The following is a 20,677-nucleotide window of genomic DNA, read 5'->3' on the forward strand; positions in this document are numbered from 1 at the left end:
CAGGGACGTTACCCAGCTAGACTACCTAGTCATATGCTACCAGGGGCTTCTGCTCATCATATTTCCAAGATGACAGAATCAAGTGGCCACCGGGCAGATCTCGGGGCAGCTCCTTAGTAGAGGAGCTGGACAGGGGGATGGTCACTCCCCTGTCCTTTGTGTGGTTTTGTGTCAGAGCGGGAGCCGGGGGCCCTTGCACTGGAGTAAACCAGTTTATGCAAGAAGGGCACCAATCAAAGCAAGTCGGGTGGCGCTCAGAGGCACCCCACCCTAACCCAGAGACGCCCATTTCTGAAGGACAAGTGATAACACCTCTCCTCTATAGGAAATCCTTTGTTCTGTCTTTCAATGCTTGAGGTAGGCACAGCTGCAGGAGGGCATAACAGTGTCTGGGTTGGCAGCAGCACAGGCTGGCATGCAGACCCTGCAAGGCTGTACAGGCAGACATGGGGGATCCCCTTTCACATTGTCTGTATTAAACTGTCATGGGTCCTGCATCAGCTTATCACTGTGTGTACCCGGAATTGCTGTCTTCAGTGATTCTGCAGGATACTTATTTTCTCAAATTATCTTTGATTCTTGGAAAAAAACGCTTATCTTTTTCGGCATTCTTGGGGCTGTAGAAAGTCCATTGCAACATGCTTCTGGTCATTTGCCCCATCAGGTTTGTTAAGGGAGTTATCACTGTCCATTGTGGCCTTAACATTTGTACTGTTTTTCAATCTTATGTTCAAAATTAACTGCCCAGTTTTCTTTGACTCCTTCCGGGATAGCTAGCTTATTGGAGACACTTTGAATTTCTCCTGACTGGAGATATTGGTGGCCATCAAATCAACCATGGACAGACTCTTTGAGAATGATGCAGTTCACCTGGGCTCTTCCAGCGATTTCTGGGACTGCAGGAATCTTTAAATGCTGTAATTGATATTTTCAGGCTCCACTTGTGCTTCCTGCAGACCCCCCAAGCATTGCATTTAGGTCAGCTCCAGGACTGTCAGTCCTGACTCTCGTACCAGTGCTGCTGGTGACGGTCCCATGCTTCCATTTGTTTTAGTGGGCTTCCTCTTCTATCTACTGCAGACCTAGATCAAATGTTTTACTGACTTTAAAGAGTTGGGGAAAGTTGCGACTCACTTTAGGGATCTGTGCATTATGCCCATTATGATGCCCCAGAACTGATTGTCCCTTCTCATTAGCTTGCAGGAGTGGTCTTTCTGAGCTTAACTACTTTCCTTGTAGTCCTCCCAAACAAAGTGGTCATGATCCACATAAATAAGACTGAGGCAGCTGAATATAGAACTGTGAGAGTGGCCCATCGACCAGGTCATATTCCTGCATGTGCCTGCATCAACCTGTTTCAGCAGGTGAAGAGCAGACTGAGCATGCATGGTCACTTCCGTCATGTGTGAAAACTTTGCCAAAATGTTTTCACTGGCACTTTTAAGACCTGTCTCTGGCAGATCTCCAAGCATGAGCTCTTTTGTCTCCTTGATTGACCTGTGTGTTCCAGACTTGGTATTGAATTATACAGGAGCATTTGTATATGCTTTTCCCGTGAGCCATCTTCTAACGTGAGAAGTGCAAAAGATCACTGTGATTCTCATAGTCTCAAATTAGCAGCTTCAAGCCTCGTTCCCAAGCTTCCTGCACCTTCTGGCTTCTATACATGAGGTCCGTTTTATTGAAGGAGAGAGAGCCCTACTCTACTTCCTACCATCCTTGAAGCCTTTGGTCCCTGATAAACTGTCTTTTACCCTCTGTGACCTCTCCAATGAGATTTTGGATATTGTGGCTGCCCAAAAATCTTCCATCAGTGCAAAGACCAGTGACTAATGTTGTGTTATAGGACATTGATAAGGGACAAAATCCTGCTCAGTTGTTGGGCAGATAATGTAATGTTTCTCTTGACAGCTACCAGGCTCATACGTTCTGCAGAATACCTGTAAGAATTATCCTGTGGACATTGGTACCTATAGAAACAGCATTAACTTTGTTGATGTAGTGCCGTTTTGGTGGTGTGGTTCTGCATCCATTGGTATTTGCTATTCTGGGACTCTTGCTCCAGTGCCTGAGACATTAGTGACATGTTTTCCTTTTCATGAGTACCGTATTGTATCCAGCCCCACCTGTGTACTACGTAGCATTGTATGTGGCACAACTAGGGGTGAAGAGATCCTGTTCATGTGTTTGCCATAAAAACCTGATAACTTCCCTGTTGTTTTACATGCAGCATAAGCTTTTTCCAAACAAGGCAAAGGAGTAGCGTTGAGGATTATTTGGAGATAAATTCATCTACATCTTTGATCTACAGACCATAGCAGAGATATTCACTTCGAGGCGACATGCTCTGTTTAATAGAGAAACACTTCTTTTTGTAAGGCAGGTCCTCCTTGGTAACAGTGGTCAAGACGTTTACGATTCTTCAACGCACTGTTCACAGCATTCTTGATTCTGGGAGCTTTAGCTCAATTTGTACTTATGTTTAATAGATGTATAAAATTCTGTTAAATCCTCTTTATTACTGTTAGTTATTTTGGTATTTGTTTATTAGATGAAGATAAACTTTCAAGAAGGAAGAGCATTGTCGACACAATATCTATTCAAGTGGACATGTTGACCGGGAGCAACACAGAGGATAAGGTAAAATCTAAACAGATGCATTTTTTCAGGGGCATGTATAGCATCAAGCAGGCAATAAAGTAAACAATAAAGACATTCTATACTTTGCCACACAGTTGTTTAAAATCTATAATTAACAGCGTAGTTCCTTAGTTTATGGTCAATTGAAATATGAATTTAGAAAATTGCAAACTGTTACATTGGAAAAGCAACATTTGTAAGACCGTTACCTGTGTGTGTGTACAGTGCTCAGTCACCCATGCTTTAGTGAAATCACTAAAACAGAGTCTGGCTAAATCTTTCTTATTAACCCACCACAGTGTTGTCAGGTTTACTTCAGTATGTTTTTCTGTTACATTTTTAGATATTTGACGTTTGTGAGTTGTAAATGTTGACAATTGATGTCAGCCGTTATAAAGTAGTTTGAAAGTTAGTGACACATCATTTATTATATATATATATATATATATATATATATATATATATGTATTCAAAATCAACAATATATATATTTAGAAATGGGGTTTCTAGTTTGCTGTCAGTTCTGCTAACCCCCTTGGTAACTTGGCACAGGCAGGCTTATCTCAGCAGCAATGTGTAAAGTATTTGTACCATACACGCAGTAACACAGTGAAAACACCACAAAAGCACTCAATACCAGTTTAGAAAGATAGCCAATATTTATCTGATTAAAGCAAGACCAGAACAACAAAAATCCAGTATACACAAGCAAAGATACACATTTTCAAACATTAAGCTTCAATATAACACTTAGAAACACAATAGCTCCAGCTGGGGCTATCACAAGTGACTGAGTCGTTCCCAACACTCCAACGCCACTTGCGTGGAGGGTGGCGCCAGTCACAGAGTCGCACGGACCCCCCAGTACAGTACCTTTGGTAACAAGGAAAACAAGCTGATGCACGGAGTCAGGGAGGTGAGGCATCGCGGGATCCGGTGCTTCATAGGCTCCTTACTGCATAGCCAGGGAGGTGATGCAGCATCAGTTCCTGGCGCTCTCACAGGGTTGATGAATACTGTAGGAAGCTGGCTCTGTATATACTATCTCAAAGTGAGAGATAGTGTGCACAGAGTCCAAGGGTTCACCTTAGAGGTTGATAGTGGCAAAATTAGGTAATACTAATGCTCTATTTTGTGTTAGTGTGGTCGAGCAGTAGGCTTATCAGAGGGTAGTGTTAAGCATTTGTTGTACACAAACAGGCAATAAATGAGGAACACACACTCAAAGACTTAACTCCAGACCAATAGGTTTTTATATAGAAAGCTATCTTTTCTTAATTTATTTTAGAACCACAGGTTCAAGATTTACATCAAAGGTCACCTCAGCTCAGGGCACCTTAGGGGCTGTCCTGACTGGTAGGTGACTCCTCCTTGTTTTTCTCACTATCTCCTACGGACTTGCCGCCAAAAATCGGGGGCTGTGTCCGCAGGGGTGGGCTTCTCCACTAGCTGGGATGTTCTGGGGTGCTGTAACAGGCAGAAGCCTAAGAGGCTCACAGCCAGGTGTTACAGTTCCTGCATGGGGAGGTGAGAAGCACCTACACCCAGTGCAGGCTTTGTTCCTGGCCACAGAGTGACAAAGGCACTCTCAGCATGTGGCCAGAAACTCATCTGGTTGTGGCAGGCTGGCTGAAACTGGTCAGCCTAGCACTAGGAGTCAGCCTGGTATTCATGTACAATAAATCCCACACTGGCATCAGTGTGCATGTATTGTGCTGAGAAGTTTGATACCAAACTTCCCAGATTTCAGTGTAGCCATTATGGAACTGTGGAGTTTGTATTTGACAGACTCCCAGAACAAATGCTCTTCATGGCTACCATGCACTACAATGTCTAAGGTTTGGCTGAGACACTGTAGGGGTATATTGCTCTTGCAACTATGCCCTCACCTGTGGTATAGTGCACCCTGCCTTAGAGCTGTAAGGCCTGCTAGAGGGGTGACTTACCTATGCCACAGGCAGTGAGAGGTGGGCATGGCACCCCGAGGGGAGTGCCAGGTCAACTTAGTCATTTTCTCCCCACCAGCACACACAAGCTGTGAGGCAGTGTGCATGTGCTGAGTGAGGGGCTCCTAGGGTGGCATGCTGCAGCCCTTAGAGACCTTTCCTGGCCACAGGGCTCTTGGTACCAGGGATACCATTTACAAGGGACTTATCTGTGTGCCAGGGCTGTGCCAATTGTGGGAACAAAGGTACAGTTGATGGAAAGAACACTGGTGCTGGGGCCTGGTTAGCAGGGTCCCACCACACTTTCAATCATAACTGGCATCAACAAAAGCCAAAAAAGGTAGGGGGTAACCATGCCAAGGGAGGCATTTCCCTACTAATACGCCTTAGGTGACTTCTCAGGGTTGCGGTCATGCCATGGAGGTACAGGCTCCACGGCAAAGTCGGGTGTCACAGATAACGGTGACACAGCACTTGGGACTCACAATGTTGTGAGGCTGAGGCGTTAGTTCGGGGTCGTCTCACTCCAACGGGGGCCACGGCTTCAGGTTACAGGCAGTGGTGTGGAGTCCTGCAGTGGCGCCGGTTCTGGAGTAGGTGCGCCTGTTTTTTCTTGATTTTCAGGCCATCTTTCACTTTCAAGGGCCCATGAACTGGAGTGGCACTACTTGGAAAGTCAGGGTCCTCAGCAGGAGTACCCAGTTACTGGCAGGTAAAGTCTTTGCTGTCCCTGAGAGTTCGTAACAGGAGGCACTCTCAGTCTAAGCCCTTTGTCCTCTTTCAGGCAGAAGCAGCAACTGCAGGCCAACTTTAGGAAGTTGGCTCTGTATATACTATTTCAAAGTAGGAATTAGAGATAAGATAGTGGCAAAAATAGATAATTCTAATGCTCTATTTTGTGGTAGTGTGGTCGAGCAGTAGGCTTATCAGAGGGTAGTGTTAAGCATTTGTTGTACACACACACAGGCAATACATGAGGAACACACACTCAGACTTACTCCAAGCCAATAGGTTTTTATATTGAAAAATATATTTTCTAAGTTTAATTTAAGAACCACAGGTTCAAGATTTACATCAAACACTTTAAATGTAAGGTACTTCACTTGGATACTTTAGGAACTTTTGATGAACACAATAAGCTATTTCAAAAGTGGACACTTCGTGCAAAAATCAACAGTTCCTGGGGGAGGTAAGTAAAGGGTAGTTTTGAAGGTAAGTAAAACACTTACAAGTCTCAAAGTTGAGGCATAGGCAGCCCACCGTTGGGGGTTCAAGGCAACCCCAAAGTTACTACACCAGCAGCTCAGGGCCGGTCAGGTGCAGAGGTCAATGAGGTGCCCAAAACACGAAGGCTTCTATGGAGAACAGGGGTGCCCCGGTTCCAGTCTGCCAGCAGGTAAGTACCCGCGTCCTCGGGGGCAGGTCGGGGGGGAGGGAGGGTTGTAGGGCACCAGGAGGAACACAAGAAGGCACAGAAAGTACACCCTCAGCGGCACAGGGGCGGCCGGATGCAGTGTGCAAACAGGTGTCGGGTTTTGTATAGGAAGTAATGGAGGGACCCAGGGGTCACTTCAACGATGCAGGCAGGCACGGGGGGGCTCCTTGGGGCAGCCACCACCTGGGCTAGGCAGAGGATGGAATTATGGAACTGTGGAGTTTGTATTTGACAGACTCCCAGAACAAATGCTCTTCATGGCTACCATGCACTACAATGTCTAAGGTTTGGCTGAGACACTGTAGGGGTATATTGCTCTTGCAACTATGCCCTCAACTGTGGTATAGTGCACCCTGCCTTAGAGCTGTAAGGCCTGCTAGAGGGGTGACTTACCTATGCCACAGGCAGTGAGAGGTTGGCATAGCACTCTGAGGGGAGTGCCAGGTCGACTTAGTCATTTTCTCCCCACCAGCACACACAAGCTGTGAGGCAGTGTGCATGTGCTAAGTGAGGGGTCCCCAGGGTGGCATAAGAGATGCTGCAGCCCTTAGAGACCTTCCCTGGCATCAAGGCCCTTGGTACCAGAGGTACCAGTTACAAGGGACTTACCTAAGTGCCAGGGTTGTGCTAATTGTGGAGACAAAGGTACAGTTTGGGGAATGAACACTGGTGCTGGGGCCTGGTTAGCAGGGTCACAGCACACGTTCAAATCATAACTTAGCATCAGCAAAGGCAAAAAGTCAGGTGGTAACCATGCCAAGGAGGCATTTCCTTACACAACCCCTCCCCCCCTCCTCCCCCCAAAATGAAAGAGGTTGAGACTAACCTTTCCCAAGAGAGTCTCCATTTTCTAAGTGGAAGAACCTGCAAAGGCCATCTGCATTGGCATGGGCAGTCCCAGGTCTGTGTTCCACTATAAAGACCATTCCCTCTAGGGATATGGACCACCTCAACAGTTTGGGGTTTTCTCCTTTCATTTGCATCAGCCATCTGAGAGGTCTGTGGTCAGTCTGAACTATAAAGTGAGTACCAAATCATAACTTAGCATCAGCAAAGGCAAAAAGTCATGGGGTAACCATGCCAAGGAGTTATTTCCTTACACCAACCCAGCAAAGCACACACACCAAAGGGGCAGTACTCCTCCTCACAGATTTTCAGCTCTTCTCCTTGGCAGATGTTCCTCTTGATCCAGAAGTGTTCTAAAAGTCTTGGGTTTTGGGTGCACTAATACTAATTTCTGCCTCGGAAGAAGGCAAACTTCAAAGAATAGTCATTGTTGTTCACAAGGTCCTGCCTTGACCAGGCCTGGCTCCAGACACACTCAAGGGAGTTGGAGACTGTATTGTGTGAGGACAGGCACATCCTTATCAGGTGCAGGTGTCCGCTCCTCCCTCTCACTCTAGCCCAAGAAGACCCATCAGGATATGCAGGACATACCCCAGCTCCCTTTGTCTCACTGTCTAGAGGGGATTGGCAAACAGCTCAACTGTCAGTGTGACACAGACAGGGAATCCACAAACGTGCAGAGTCACGGAATGGTTAATGCAAGAAAATGCCCACTTTCTAAAAGTGGCATTTTCAAACTGACAATTTAAAAACCAACTTTACCAAAAGATGTATTTTTAAATTGTGAGTTCAGAGACCCCAAACTCCATATCTCTATCTGCTTCCAATGGGAAATTACACTTAAGATATTTTAAAGCAATCCCCATGTTACCCTATGGGAGAGATAGGCCTTGCAACAGTGAAAAACAAATTTAGCAATATTTCACTGTTCGGTCACGAAAAACACATCAGTACATGTCTCACCCCTGGGGATAGTTAGGGCCTGCATTAGGGGTGCCTTACATAGATTAAAAAGGGAAGGTTTAGGCCTGGCAAGCCACTTGCCAAGTCAAATTGGCAGGTTAACTACGCACACAGACCCTGCAGTGGCAGTTCTGAGACATGTTTACTGGGCTACTTATGTGGTTTGGCACAACCAGCCCTGCAGGCCCACTAGTAGCATTTGATTTACAGGCCCTGGGCACCTCTAGTGCACTCTGCTAGGGACGTACTAGTAAATCAAATATGCCAATCATGGATAAACCAGTCAACAATACAATTTACACAGCGGTAAAGTGTCCAGAGTCCTAAAGTCAACAAAAACAGCTCAGAAAAACTAGGAGGAAGGTTTAGAGATGAACCTGTAACAAGGGCCATTTCCAACAGAAGGTTGACCATAGTTAGTCACTCCCCCCCTGGATGGAGGTGAACCTCTTGATATCGTGGGGGTCTTCCAGTCCCTCCTGTCTCATTCTCCAAGGCTTCCCTTTATTGCTACAGTCCTGGACACACTGGCATTCAGGGCTTTCCCTCTGTCACAATGAGTCAAGGAAATTTGGGCTATGATTCCAATGTTTCAGGCTGACCCTGGGTCAGATGAGAGCAACTCTTCGTCAGGTATGCCAGGTGGCCCATGCGGGCTCTGCAGTGGTATTTGAAGTTCCATTAGGCCCAGCCTCAAGGCAGTCTGATGCCATCCAGGTCTCGGAGGACACGGCTTGAGATCCACAGTAGTGGCTAATTGAACACAATTTGTCCAACAGCAGGCCTGCTCTCTTTCACACTGAGAGCCTGATGGTGGTGACAGATATGTCCCCACTGGGCTGTGGAAATCATCTGGGAGAGATGGAGACTAGGGGGACTCTGGTTTCTGGTGGATAGCCGGCTCCACATGAGTCTTCTTGAACTGCGGGATATTCATCTGGTTCTGAAGGGCTTTTTTCACTGGCTCCCAGTCAACAAGCGCATCACATACAAACTCCTGATCCACACCTACAAGGCACTGCACAACATAGGACCAGCATATCTCAACCACTGCCTCATCTTCTACGTACCCAACAGACGGCTCAGCTTCTCCCAGCTCCCCCTTGCAGCAGTCCCGAAGATACATAAAAGTACAGCAGGAGGAAGATCCTTCTCCTACCTAGCAGCCCATAAATGGAACACACTACCTCTCAAGCTCAGGCAAACCGCATCACTGAAGCAGTTCAGGAAGGACCTCAAGACCTGGCTCTTCGACTGAGCAGCACGGCCACATGAGACCCTATGGGTGATTAGCTGCACTCTACAAATCAATGATTGATTGATTGATCTCCAGTTCCACCTCAGTAGGTACAGTTTTGGTATCCATTCTAAGATGATGAACCTGTGGTTAGAAGTATCCCTCAGTAGAGCAAGTGATTTACCTTCAGTATTACTCTTTTTCTGGTGTGTCTTCTTTTTTTAAATCTAAAAAAGGGCCTAAGTTAGTGTTCAGCTCGCTAGTTCCAACAGTTCACGCTCCGTGTCGGAGGTTCCAGATAAGGAACGGACGTCAGTGCGCCAGGGTGAAACTTATATGCAACTCTAGTCCATCTCATCCAAGGTGGTGTGAAGTCAGCGTGGAGGCCCTAGTGGCACGGAAGCACTGCTATAGATATACTTTTTCTTGATCCAGTCTTGTGCCTGGGGAATTTTCTGAGGTGAGAAATCTACAATTACATACAGCGTCCACCAGTAAGAGTATTACCACGGGTAAATAAGGTGTTCATTTTGCTAGCTAGTGGTCTTGCCGGCGTTGTATGAACAGCTACCCACCTTAGCCAAGATGGGTAAACAGACCACTGTCCGACCCACAAAAATGGATGGAAGAATAAAGTCACCAAAGGATTCTTTCATGCCTCATATGCATTTCATAACCCTAAACCAGCTGGCTGGCAACCCAAAAATGTGTTCGACAACTGCAACAGAAGCAGGAACATTTAATTGTGATGATTCTGGCCAGCTTACCTGCACTTATTGCATTGAGGTTTTTGATATCCTCCTCATGTCTCAGGTGAAGGGTAGAAAGTCTTACAAAGCCCTGTTTCTGTGTCTTTCATCCCATTCTGCCTGCGGGGTGGGGTTCCATGTAAACAAGGTCACACAGTAGAACTGGCCACCAAAGCTTCAGCAGTTGCGTCACTCTTACTTCTAGCCAGGAGAAAATTGGCAGCACTCATCTCCACATTTGGGAAGCCCCGTTAACAGCAGTGTCCAAGCAGGTTTAGGTCCAAAACATTTTATGCAGTTACTGGGATCACAGAATGCAAGGCAGTGGTTACTGCCGTCATGCAGGTGAACTTCCCAGAGGCTGCTTTGGCAGGAAGCACTGTTTACTCCCTCCAGGAAGGTCTAGAAACAAAGAGCAGCAGAGAAGAAGAATTGTCCCAAATGCTGGCTGTGCTCATCCGCCATGTTGTAATTGTCATTCTTAAATAAGTAGACATTCACAATTAGCTACAGGTCAGGTGCACCATAGTGTATGCAAAGCATTTACCTTGCAAACGTAATTCGATGATCACAATAACTTAGGTCAAACGTTATACACAACATTTTTGCAAACATCCCAAACACATATAGTGTAATAAACACAAAGGGACTCTTTTACACCCCAAGCTATTGGACCTAATTTACAAGGGGAGGTGAGTCAGCAGCTTCACTGCGTGCAGCTATTAACATCAGCAAACCATAATTATGCTCCTACGAGCCAGGGCTTACGCAATGGAGGTGGGGTGTGCCAAAGGAGAGTTCTCCTTGAGACCTGAGGATTGAGAGACCGATTTAGTATCTCAGCTTTCAGGGAATACTAAGTACAGATTTTCTTTTCAAATCATGGCCATAAAAACGTTTGCCAAAAAATCAAAATACAGGACAAAGAGAAAATTGCAGTCGTGAAACAGCTGCACAGGTTGTCGAGGATGTTTGAATACGTCTTGCTGATATCTTATGGTATCCTGTTGTTTTTTTTTTTTTAGGGTCGAGCGCAAAGTGCTCTGTCCCTGGTGTAATCTCTCTGTGGGCTTTCAACTATGCCTATATCACACCCATCAGTTAGGTTGGTTCCTGGGCTTGCCTTTTAAAATGTGCTTGATTTAATTAGTGAAAGGCATGCATATGTCATGCCTTTTCCGGTGTTTAGCCCGCCTCAAGCGCACCGGCCAACTACTGAAAACATATGAGGCTCCATGTTTTCTGGACTACTTTTTCTCTTTAATTCGTAGGCAAGGCGATCTCGCTGGGCAGTAGTCGATCGCTTTGCGTGACATCGATCCTGTTTCATGGATATTTGAACTTTTGCCAGTTACATGGATAATTGCACTTTTTCTGATATGGTTCACTGCGAGCGAACTTCTGTTTCCTTTTGTGCGTCTGCTTTGCACTCATGGCGGCCATCAGCTCTTTTATGTGAAACTGTTTTACTATTCATGTTCAGTGTATGTGGCAAGAAGAGTCTGGCTAGGAGTTTACAATGCTAATAGCTTTAACTCTAGCAAAAGCAAGACCCATTGCATTGCAAATGCTTGTTTAACTTTGTGGTTAAATAAATCAATGAAGGTGATGCATACTGTCATTTGGAAAGATACTATCTGTTTACAAAGATCTGTCACAACTACGTTGTTTTTATGATCCATAATTAATGCAATTTCTTCTGAGTTAAAGTTATTTGACAACAGTTTCTCATTTCAAATGTAAACTTTAGATGGCATGCTTTAGACTGTTTTGAAATCTTCCCTAGTAATGCTTTGAGAACATTAATGTTTCAGAACCTTCAACTTTCAGAAATATATGGTAATTGATAAATATGTTAATCACATTATCTATTGAGCAGCTACATTTTTTCTTTTAGGTGAACAATGCTGAAGAGATCACATTTGAAGCACTGAAGAAAGCAATAGGTGAGATCATTTTATTTCTTGTTTGTAAATATGTCCTGATTACTGTTGCCGATCCATGGAGTGGCATTTTTAAACGTGCATGAAATTAAAAAATATATCCTCCTTCAGGTCCTCTAACCTTTTAGAATGTGTTCAAAGCTATTTTAGATCGCTCTACGCACTACTCTGTAGATGCCTTAACTTTAAGGACGCAGTTTCTTTACTTTCCTTCTCCACTTTTAGGTAATCTTTCTCTAGAACTTTAATTATTGATGATACGCACTAGAAAAATATTTTCATGGTGTTCCCTCATTAGTCTGACATTTCTCACACTGGTCCTTCTTTTATATTTCTTTGGTGCTGCTTTTGACATCACAGTTACATGTTTGAATTTAGGACATTCACAATTCTTTGCTGGCGGAAAGAGGTCAGGTTGCACTAGTGAATATTATTGAACACAACTGTGTCATTTGTTCAAAAGCAGTTCAATGTGAGTTTTACTTAATGCTTTATTTCACTTCACATTTTTTGATTGTGCTTTAATACCACCAGAAGTATTTATATACTTGTCTGCATTTCACATAATAAACCTTGTAATTTTCCTGTTACTGTTACACAGTAGAATACAAATAGAAGACAGAATCCTCAATTAGTTTGTCATATTTCACAACTGCATTTCAATGTGTGAAGATTGGGAACGCTGTCTATTTATTGGTATCGGCTCCAAAAGACTCAAATCACACTCACTTTCTTACTTTAGCTGGCAGTCTCTTTCAACAGATTAATTTTTTTGGTAAAAGCACATTAGAAATGTTGAGCAAATTGCTGAAGTCCCATACAGACACATATTTATATATGTTGAGATACATTTTGTGAACAGCCAAGAGCCCATTATAGTCCCAATTAATCATACTTTTACACATGATAGAAATAGTACAGTAGCATGTACCTTCTCCCATATTCATGCAGTCCCCAACCATTGAGAACAAATGTTATTGAATTTCCTAGGACAGCCCCTGGACAGTTAGACTGGTCGTTCCAATTTGGAAACACCAATCCAGTCCCCGTCTCCACTGTGTTAGGGAGGGGGGAGTGCTCAACGCCCATCGTGTAGCAATGTCTTTTAGCTATAAGCAGCGCTATGCCTAAAAACGTTTTTTGTGCCCGTGTGCCACCAACTCCTTCCATCACCCCTAGAAGAACAGTCAACGGTGAGGGCTCAAGGGTGAGCTCCAGCACTGCAGAGAGCTCCCCTAGGATTTGCGACAAGTAACATCTGATGACTGGGCAGGGCCAGGCTATATGAAAGAAATCGGCGGGGGATTGGGTGCATCTGTTGCATTCCGAGTTATCCTGCAGCCCTACTCAGTAGAGCCTGAAAAGGGTAAGGTGTGCACTAGGTAGATAATATGTTTGTATTAAGAGTAGTCTAGCAGATATGGTGAGAGTACATGGTGCCATTAAAGCATCTCTCCAGTCATCGTCTTCCACTGGCCCAATCAATGTCTCACATCGAGAGCACAAAGGCTGAAGAGACGCAGAGACATTCAACACTAGGGATCGATACATTAGCGACCCACCCCCCCACCGCCCAAGGCCCCCATCATTATCTTGGCTTCCATAGGGCTGAACTCAGGTACAGAAGTGTCCAAGGGAATATGGACTGCCAAAGGAGAATCCCTCTAGGGCCATCACCTCTTGCAGGAGTGTCCCTTGCCACAACGGTGTGCACTGGGTGATTCGGTTCTACCGTCCGTGTGTTTTTGAGCAGAGCGCCACCCATTAAAGACCTGGTATGTAATCTCAGGAATAGCCCCATACATCATACCCATGATTCTGGAAAACCCGATCGTAGAGAGCTCTAGGCGGTAGGCTGGGTCATCCCACCTACTGTTAAGCCATTCATTAATAATCAGAGTTTGCATGGCTAAGTGCTACAGATACAGATTTGTCATGCCTAAGCCACCCTCATATGTATCACGCTGACATCCATCTCAAGAGCTGCGTTGCCTGCCATTGTGCCAAATAAATGCGACCGCATCCATCTCAAGGAACCACTGGTGGGGAAGCTAAATGGGGAGATTCTGGAGGATGCACAAGAAGCGCAGTAGAACAAGCATCTTTGTTTATGGCTCTGCGCCCCATTATATTCAGAGGCAATGCTTGCCATCGCTCAAGATCGGCTTTCACTCTTTTGACAATGGGGGTGCCGTTTAGGGACCACGTCATGGACGCTCTAGAGCGACTTTGATTCTCAGGTAAGTGAAGCTAAGGCGCTGTATCGGAATGTGGGATTGCCAGTCTGTGGTGTCACAGGAGCTTGTAAGTGGAAGCTAGAGGGATTTCTGATGGTTTACTCGGAGACCGGGTGCGATAAATATAAAATATATATAATATATATAAGAGCAACGTGGTCTTTCTCCCCCCAGTCCACCTCTACCCAGTAGTAAAGGTATCCTGGCAAATCAGATATGCTGGGGGTTCCATGGTGAGGGCAAAGAGGCAGGGGGACAGCGGACAACCCTGCCAAGTCCCTCTACCAGCTTTGAAGGATTCTGACAATACTTCATTAACAAGATCCTGGGAAGTTGGCACCACACGATGGAAGGCGTGTCCCAGGCCCATTTTCCAGAGAACTGAGTCTGGTTATCCCCAGTCTACAGAATCAAACAACTTTTTGAAATCTATTAATAGCAAGGCCAGAGGGAGAAGACTGCCTTGAGGTGGGTAGCTAAGATAGTGGCATATATTTTTTTCTTTCCATTTATTAAGGAAATGGGCCGGTATGCAGTGCATGACGTTGGGAGGGGGTTGGATTTTGGGAGTACTACTATTGTGGGCTGATCTAGTTGCCCTGGTAAAGAGCCCCCACACAGTGCCTCATTATAGAGGTCGTGGAGGTGGGGTGTCAATATATCTCTAAATTTAGAGCAATATTTGGTGAGGTAGCCATCTGGGCCAGGGGTCTTACCTAGTTTCAGAGCTGTGATAGCCTCTCAAATCTCCTCAGGTGATAGAGGCTCATCCAGAGTTCGACTAATCACTGTTGGGAGGCAGGGCAGGGAGATCTCATGTAAGAGTGGGGCATCCCGTTCAATGGTCAGTCTGGATACAGACATATATAGGTCGGCGTAATATTGGGCAAAAAGTGAAGGCAGTACCCTTGGGAGTGTTATGAATTGTCCCGGCTGCATCCCATACTTCAGGGACCACTCGCCATGCCAACAGTCTATGGGCCAACAGGTACAATAGTTTGCTGTTTTTATCCCCCCCATTCATATATGCGCGCATGGAAGGCATAACAAAGCACCTTCGCCTCTTCAAGATAGAGGGTCTTGAGTTACTCTTTCACTAGCTCTAGGACCGCCCTCCGTCCTCCTCACTTCCCTGATCCAGCTCTTGTTCCAACAGCAGCGCCCGGGACTCAAGCCGTGTTGTGTGTTTGCTTCTCTTTTTCTATCCAGCACAGGAGAGCTTTAGCATGACCCCAGATAGCCGCCTTGCCCGCCGCCCATAGTATCTGATAGAGACTTCTAGTTACAGATTCCTTACCTTTGAATTTCCCCGGCGTCAGTCTGGATCTGGAGATTTTTCTTCGAGCAGTACCTCTGTGCGCCGTCAGGTGGCGTCGGTTGGCTTCACAGGCGTTGTGTTTGCTGTGATGACGTTGCAGTCGTATATAGGCGCCACCTTGGCACGCTGACGTCAGTTCTTTTCTTTCCGAGCCATCCTACGTACAGATCCAGACAGAGCTACCTCAGTCACTTGAAAACAATGGCACTTCTGCAAAATTCTTTTTGACGAGGTCGTGGATGCGTTGAGGGATGTCCCGCAAGACCGGTTTTAAGCCCTGCGACTCCTGTCGCAGAATGATGTCGGTGACGGATCCGCACCTCGTGCGTCTTTGGTGTCTGGAGCGCAATCACGACCCAAAGCCGTGCTCAGAGTGTTGGGCCATGATGCCGAAAGCTTTGAGGGAGCGGTCCCTAAAGCTCATGGCGACCCGACACTCGACCTTGCAGTGCTTACAGTCTCGTTTGAGAGGAAGGTCTCGAGACCAGCCACGGAGTCACCACCACTCTTCGTCCTCGAAGTCATCGGGACATTCGGGTCATAAGAAAAAGAAGTTGAAGAAAGACAAGCGTTCTTCGACTTCTCCCCGTTGCTCGGTGGATGCTTTGTGGGAAGTGCGTCTATGCTCTAGGCCTCCGTCCTCGGAGCCTTCATCTGGGTCGGCCCCCATGCATCCCTGACTTCCCTGGAGCCACCCCTGCCCAGCTCAAAGAGATTTATGAGACAATACGCCTCATTTTGGGGCAGAGCGACCCACCTTCGGCCCCCTCGGGCACAGGTGCATTGGTGGGGGCCCCCTCGGGTCCAAAGTCATCGGCTTTGGCCAGGGCTCCTCTGGATCCAGTTGCGGATCAGTCCCGACGCCAGTCGTGCTACAGCGACCTTCCGCGGCGCCAGGTCAGACGTCAACGCTTCCGACGTCGGTTGGGCCCACAATCGACATCGATCCCATTCTCATACCCGACGACCTGGAGCCGGAACAACGTCACTCAATGCCGATTCCGTTCTCTATGGGTTCTCCTGGGCCCAGGGGTGATCTAGACCCTTATGCTTATGGGTATGGATACAGGGAGAGTTTGGAGGGGACGCTGGACCCTTTTTAATACCAACGTGACCCCCAAATGGACTGGGTGCAGGATTTGGATGATGCCAGTGGTCTAGACACCTCCCCTGATACTGGTATGCTCTCTCCTCCTACTGTGTCTACGGAAGAGGGTGTCTCATACTCCATGGTGGTAAGGGCGGCTGAGGTCTTAGACTTCGAGCTACCTTCTGTGGAGGTTAGGCCTAATATCCTAACAGACATGCTTCAGCCGGGGCCTTCCACATCAGAACCCCTTCTTCACTTTAATGAGGCACTGACGGACATTCCTTTGGGTACTTGGTCCAGACCCCGCTCAGGGGCTCCTGTGAATAGGATGATTGCCTGCTGCCATCGGCCTGCGCCGACAGACCCAAAATCTCTCACCCAACACCCCACGCCTGAGAGCCTTGTCATCCCGGCTTCCTCTTCATCTGGCGCATTCCCTGCCGCACCCTGGATAGGGAATCAAAAACGCTGGACAACCTGGGAAAGAAGTTGTTTTCTTCCAACAGTCTAGCACTGCTGTCCGTGAACACCACATGCCTTTTGGGGCGCTATTCCCATACTCTCTGGGATACAGTCGCGCAAGTGCTGCCCAGAGTTCCGGAGGAGGCTCGGACTATCCTTTCCTAAGCCGTAACAGATGGGAGGTACTCAGCGAAGTTAATCATTCATTGTGGACTGGATACAACCGACTCTCTGGGAAGAACGGTTGCATCGACAGTGGCATTGAACTCCACGCCTGGCTGAGAACATCTGGCTTCCCTGGGGATGTCCAGCAATGCGTGATGGACATGCTCTTTGATTGCACACATCTCTTTGGAGACAAGGCGGACTCAGCGCTAGAGCGCTTCAAGGATTCCCGAGCCACGGGCCGGTCCCATGGCCTTGCTCCTGCTCCTAGCCCCCAACAGTCCGCCTTCCGCCCCTTTCGTGGCTACGGAAGGGGCATCCAACCGCGTCCCTTCCCCCCCTGGCCATCGGCCCGCCCATGCTGTACAGCACCTGTGCGGCCGCAGACGTGGGATCCCACGCCCCCGGGGATCAGGGAGCCAGCTGATTGCCCAGTCCTCCCCAGCCCCACTTCCAGCCTCCAAACCTTCCTAGTCCGCGGGTGTACCAGGAACCAGTTGGCGGCAGGATTCTCCATCACCTGCCCCAATGTCAATCCATTACCTCGGACAGGTGGGTTCTCCAGATTGTCTGATGGGGCTACTCCCTCCTCTTCGATACACCTCCTCCAGCCTTGCCACCTTCATACAATCGCATATCGGAGGATCATATGGCGCTTCTCCATGAGGACGTTCAAGCCCTTATGGCCAAAGGAGCTATAGAGCGGGTTCTGTTGCCAGAAGTAGGTCGTGGTTGCTATTCCCACTACTTTCTGGTGCTGAAAAAGGACAAAGGTCTACGTCCTACATTAGATTTTCGTTCCCTCAACCTCTTCCTCGAGAAGGAGCCGTTCAAAATGTTGACTTTGGCTTAGGTCCTATCTGCCCTGGATCCCGGAGACTGGATGGTAGCGTTGAACTTGCAGGATGCATACTTCCACATTCCTGTCTTGCCGGCCCACACACGTTACCTACGATTCGTAGTCGGTCATGAGCACTTTCAATTTACTGTGCTTCCTTTTGGCCTTACCAGTGCCCCTCTGGTGTTCATGAAAGTGATGGTAGTGGTGGCAGCTCATCTGCGCAGGTTAGGGATCCCAGTCTTCCCCTACATCGACGATTGGCTGTTGAAGGCGAACTCTCCCCAGACAGTCGTCGCTCACCTCCAGTCTATGGCGAACCTTTTGCATTCACTGGGGTTCATTATCAACATGCCAAAGTCACACCTGACTCCTTCTCAGATGCTCCCTTTCATCGGAGCTGTTCTGGATACAGTGCAGTTTCAGGCATATCCTCCAAAAAGCGAGTCCAGGATATTTGGGCTATGATACCAATGTTTCAGCCTCTATCCTGGATTTCGGTGAGAATTACTTTGAGGCTGCTGGGCCTCAGGGCCTCCAGCATCCTGCTAGTTCAAAAGGCAAGATGGCATATGCGGGCTCTCCAGTGGGACCTGAAGTTCCAGTGGGCGCAGCATAAGGGGAATCTCTCCGACAAGGTACTGATCTCGGAGGGAACTGCAAGAGACCTGCAGTAATGGTTACCGAATCAGGATTGGGTCAAAGGCAGATCCCTCTCCTTTCCCCAACCAGATCTTACTGGTGTGACAGATGCGTCACTCCTGGGATGGGGCGGCCACATGGGAGAGGCAGAAATCAGAGGCCTCTGGTCTCCAGCGGAAACCGGGCTCCATATCAATCATCTGGTGCTCTGAACGATTCGACTAGCAATAAAAGCATTCCTTCCCTCTCTCAAAGGGAAAGCAGTGCAGGTGTTCACAGACAACACCTCCGCCATGTGTGACTGCAAAAAACAAGGCGGAGTGGGGTCGTGGACCCTTTGTCAAGAGGCTCTTTGCCTCTGGACTTGGCTGGAACATCAAGGCATTTCCCTGGTAGTTTAACTGGACGGTCCATCACCTTGCCTACCTTTTATGCACCCCCACATCCCTCTCATGAAGAGGAGAGACTCCACTGTCTGGACCCAAAAAGAGCGTTGGCGTTCTACCTTAATCGTACCAAAGACTTCCGAATGGACGATCAACTCTTTGTGGGATATGTGGGTACGAAGAAGGGAAAGGCAATGCAGAAGAGGACCATTTCTCGATGGGTGCTCTTATGCATCAAAATTAACTACGCTATGGCTAAGAAGCAACCTCCTGAAGGTTTGCGTGCTCATTCCACCAGAGCTACTGCTTCTAACACAGCACTAGCACTGGGCGTTCCAGTCCTGGACATCTGTCAGGCAGCAACGTTGGCATCTCTGCACACTTTTCACTGTAACAATATATCTGGTAGAGACATATTCGAATTGCAGATTCCTTACCGACCCCCCCCATCCTCCCCGCACTGCAAACCTATTTCTAGGGACAGGAACTTCCCTTTAAGGGCCCTAGTTTTGGCACACCACTCTGTGTTCCTCATGGCTCCGCGCTACTGGTGTGGAAAGTCGTGAAAAGAAACTGACGTCAGCGCGCCAGGGTGGTGCCTATATACAACCACGACGTCATCACGGCAAACACGACGCCAACGACACCCACAGAGTCGACTGACACCAACTGACGGCGCGCAGAGGTACTGCTCGAAGAAAAATCTCCAGATCAAGACTGACGCCTGAGGAAATTCAAAGGTAAGGAATCTGCAAATCGAATATGTCTCTGCCAGATATATATCGTTACCAAAGGTAAGTAACTTGTACATTATACTGGACTGGACACTGCCCGCATTTTCCCGGAAGTAGTGTTCTATTTCAACACGGAGAGCGGTGGAGTAGGCTGCATTCTGCAGAAACCAGGCGTTGAGGTGCCAAATTGGCCTCTGAGTGGAATCTGGGGAGCCAATAATTACGAGCAGTGGTGCACAAGTATCAGTACATGGGGGAGCAAAGGGAGATCAGTGGCTGGCATAAGGAACATATCTATCCCTGCATGTGTGTGATGGGCTGCCGTGCTATGAGTATATTGCCAGAAGTGAGTGTGTCAAGTACGCCACACGTCGCACAAACCCAAACTCAGTAGCCATTTGTTAAGAAGAGCACACCACCTGTGCTGGGTTTGCGAGGGAGGGCCTGTGATATCTAGATCTAAATCAAGGACAGCATTCATGTCACCCCCTATGATGGTGGGGCCCACAGGCATCTGGACGATTATGTCTGCTTCCAATGCGGTAGGAGGGGCATGTATACTAAGAAGATTGATGGGGCACCTCTATCATGCCCTCCAGGTCAATAAGCCTCCTGTGGCGGTCAGGCCACGCTTGGTGTACCACCATCGGGCAACGGCAGTGCAAGAGTGCGACTCCCCTAGCTCCACGTGCAAAGCCAGCATGGTACATCCGATCGTAGCCGTATCGGGCAAGAAACGGGCAAGCAGTTCCCATTAGATGTGTTTCTTGAAGGAACAGGATAGAAGGACTAAAACGTTGAGTGTCACAGGACAGCTGCCCTTTTGATTTTATCGAGGAGCTCATTGACATTCCACGATATTATGGTGCATGGGGCCATGGGACTTGAGAATACAAAAGTAGGGCCCAGGGGAACCCCTGGACGAAGGGTTCTGGAAGCCCAGTGAAAGAACCTATGATGTGGGTATGAGCTTGCGTATGGGTCCTATTTGTGTGTAAGTGTTTGGTACCATGTGACAGAAACATAATGAACAAAGGATAATAACA

General features: G+C 47.4%; 1 protein-coding gene across 2 annotated transcripts in view; it reads left to right on the forward strand.

The window, feature by feature from the left end:
* Positions 1-20,677, forward strand: part of EFR3A (EFR3 homolog A) — a 1,082,041-nt gene that overhangs the window by 963,606 nt on the left and 97,758 nt on the right. Inside the window, exons 21-23 of one of the 2 annotated variants that reach the window (XM_069220765.1) lie at positions 2,552-2,623; positions 7,196-7,215; positions 11,714-11,762. In XM_069220765.1, the coding sequence (XP_069076866.1) occupies positions 2,552-2,623; positions 7,196-7,215; positions 11,714-11,762 (141 nt within the window). Of the gene's footprint in view, positions 1-2,551; positions 2,641-7,195; positions 7,216-11,713; positions 11,763-20,677 lie in introns of both variants that reach the window. The other variant, XM_069220764.1, reaches the window with a different exon arrangement.

This window comes from Pleurodeles waltl, chromosome 2_2, assembly GCF_031143425.1.
Source record: "Pleurodeles waltl isolate 20211129_DDA chromosome 2_2, aPleWal1.hap1.20221129, whole genome shotgun sequence".
Taxonomy (NCBI): Eukaryota; Metazoa; Chordata; class Amphibia; order Caudata; family Salamandridae; genus Pleurodeles; species Pleurodeles waltl.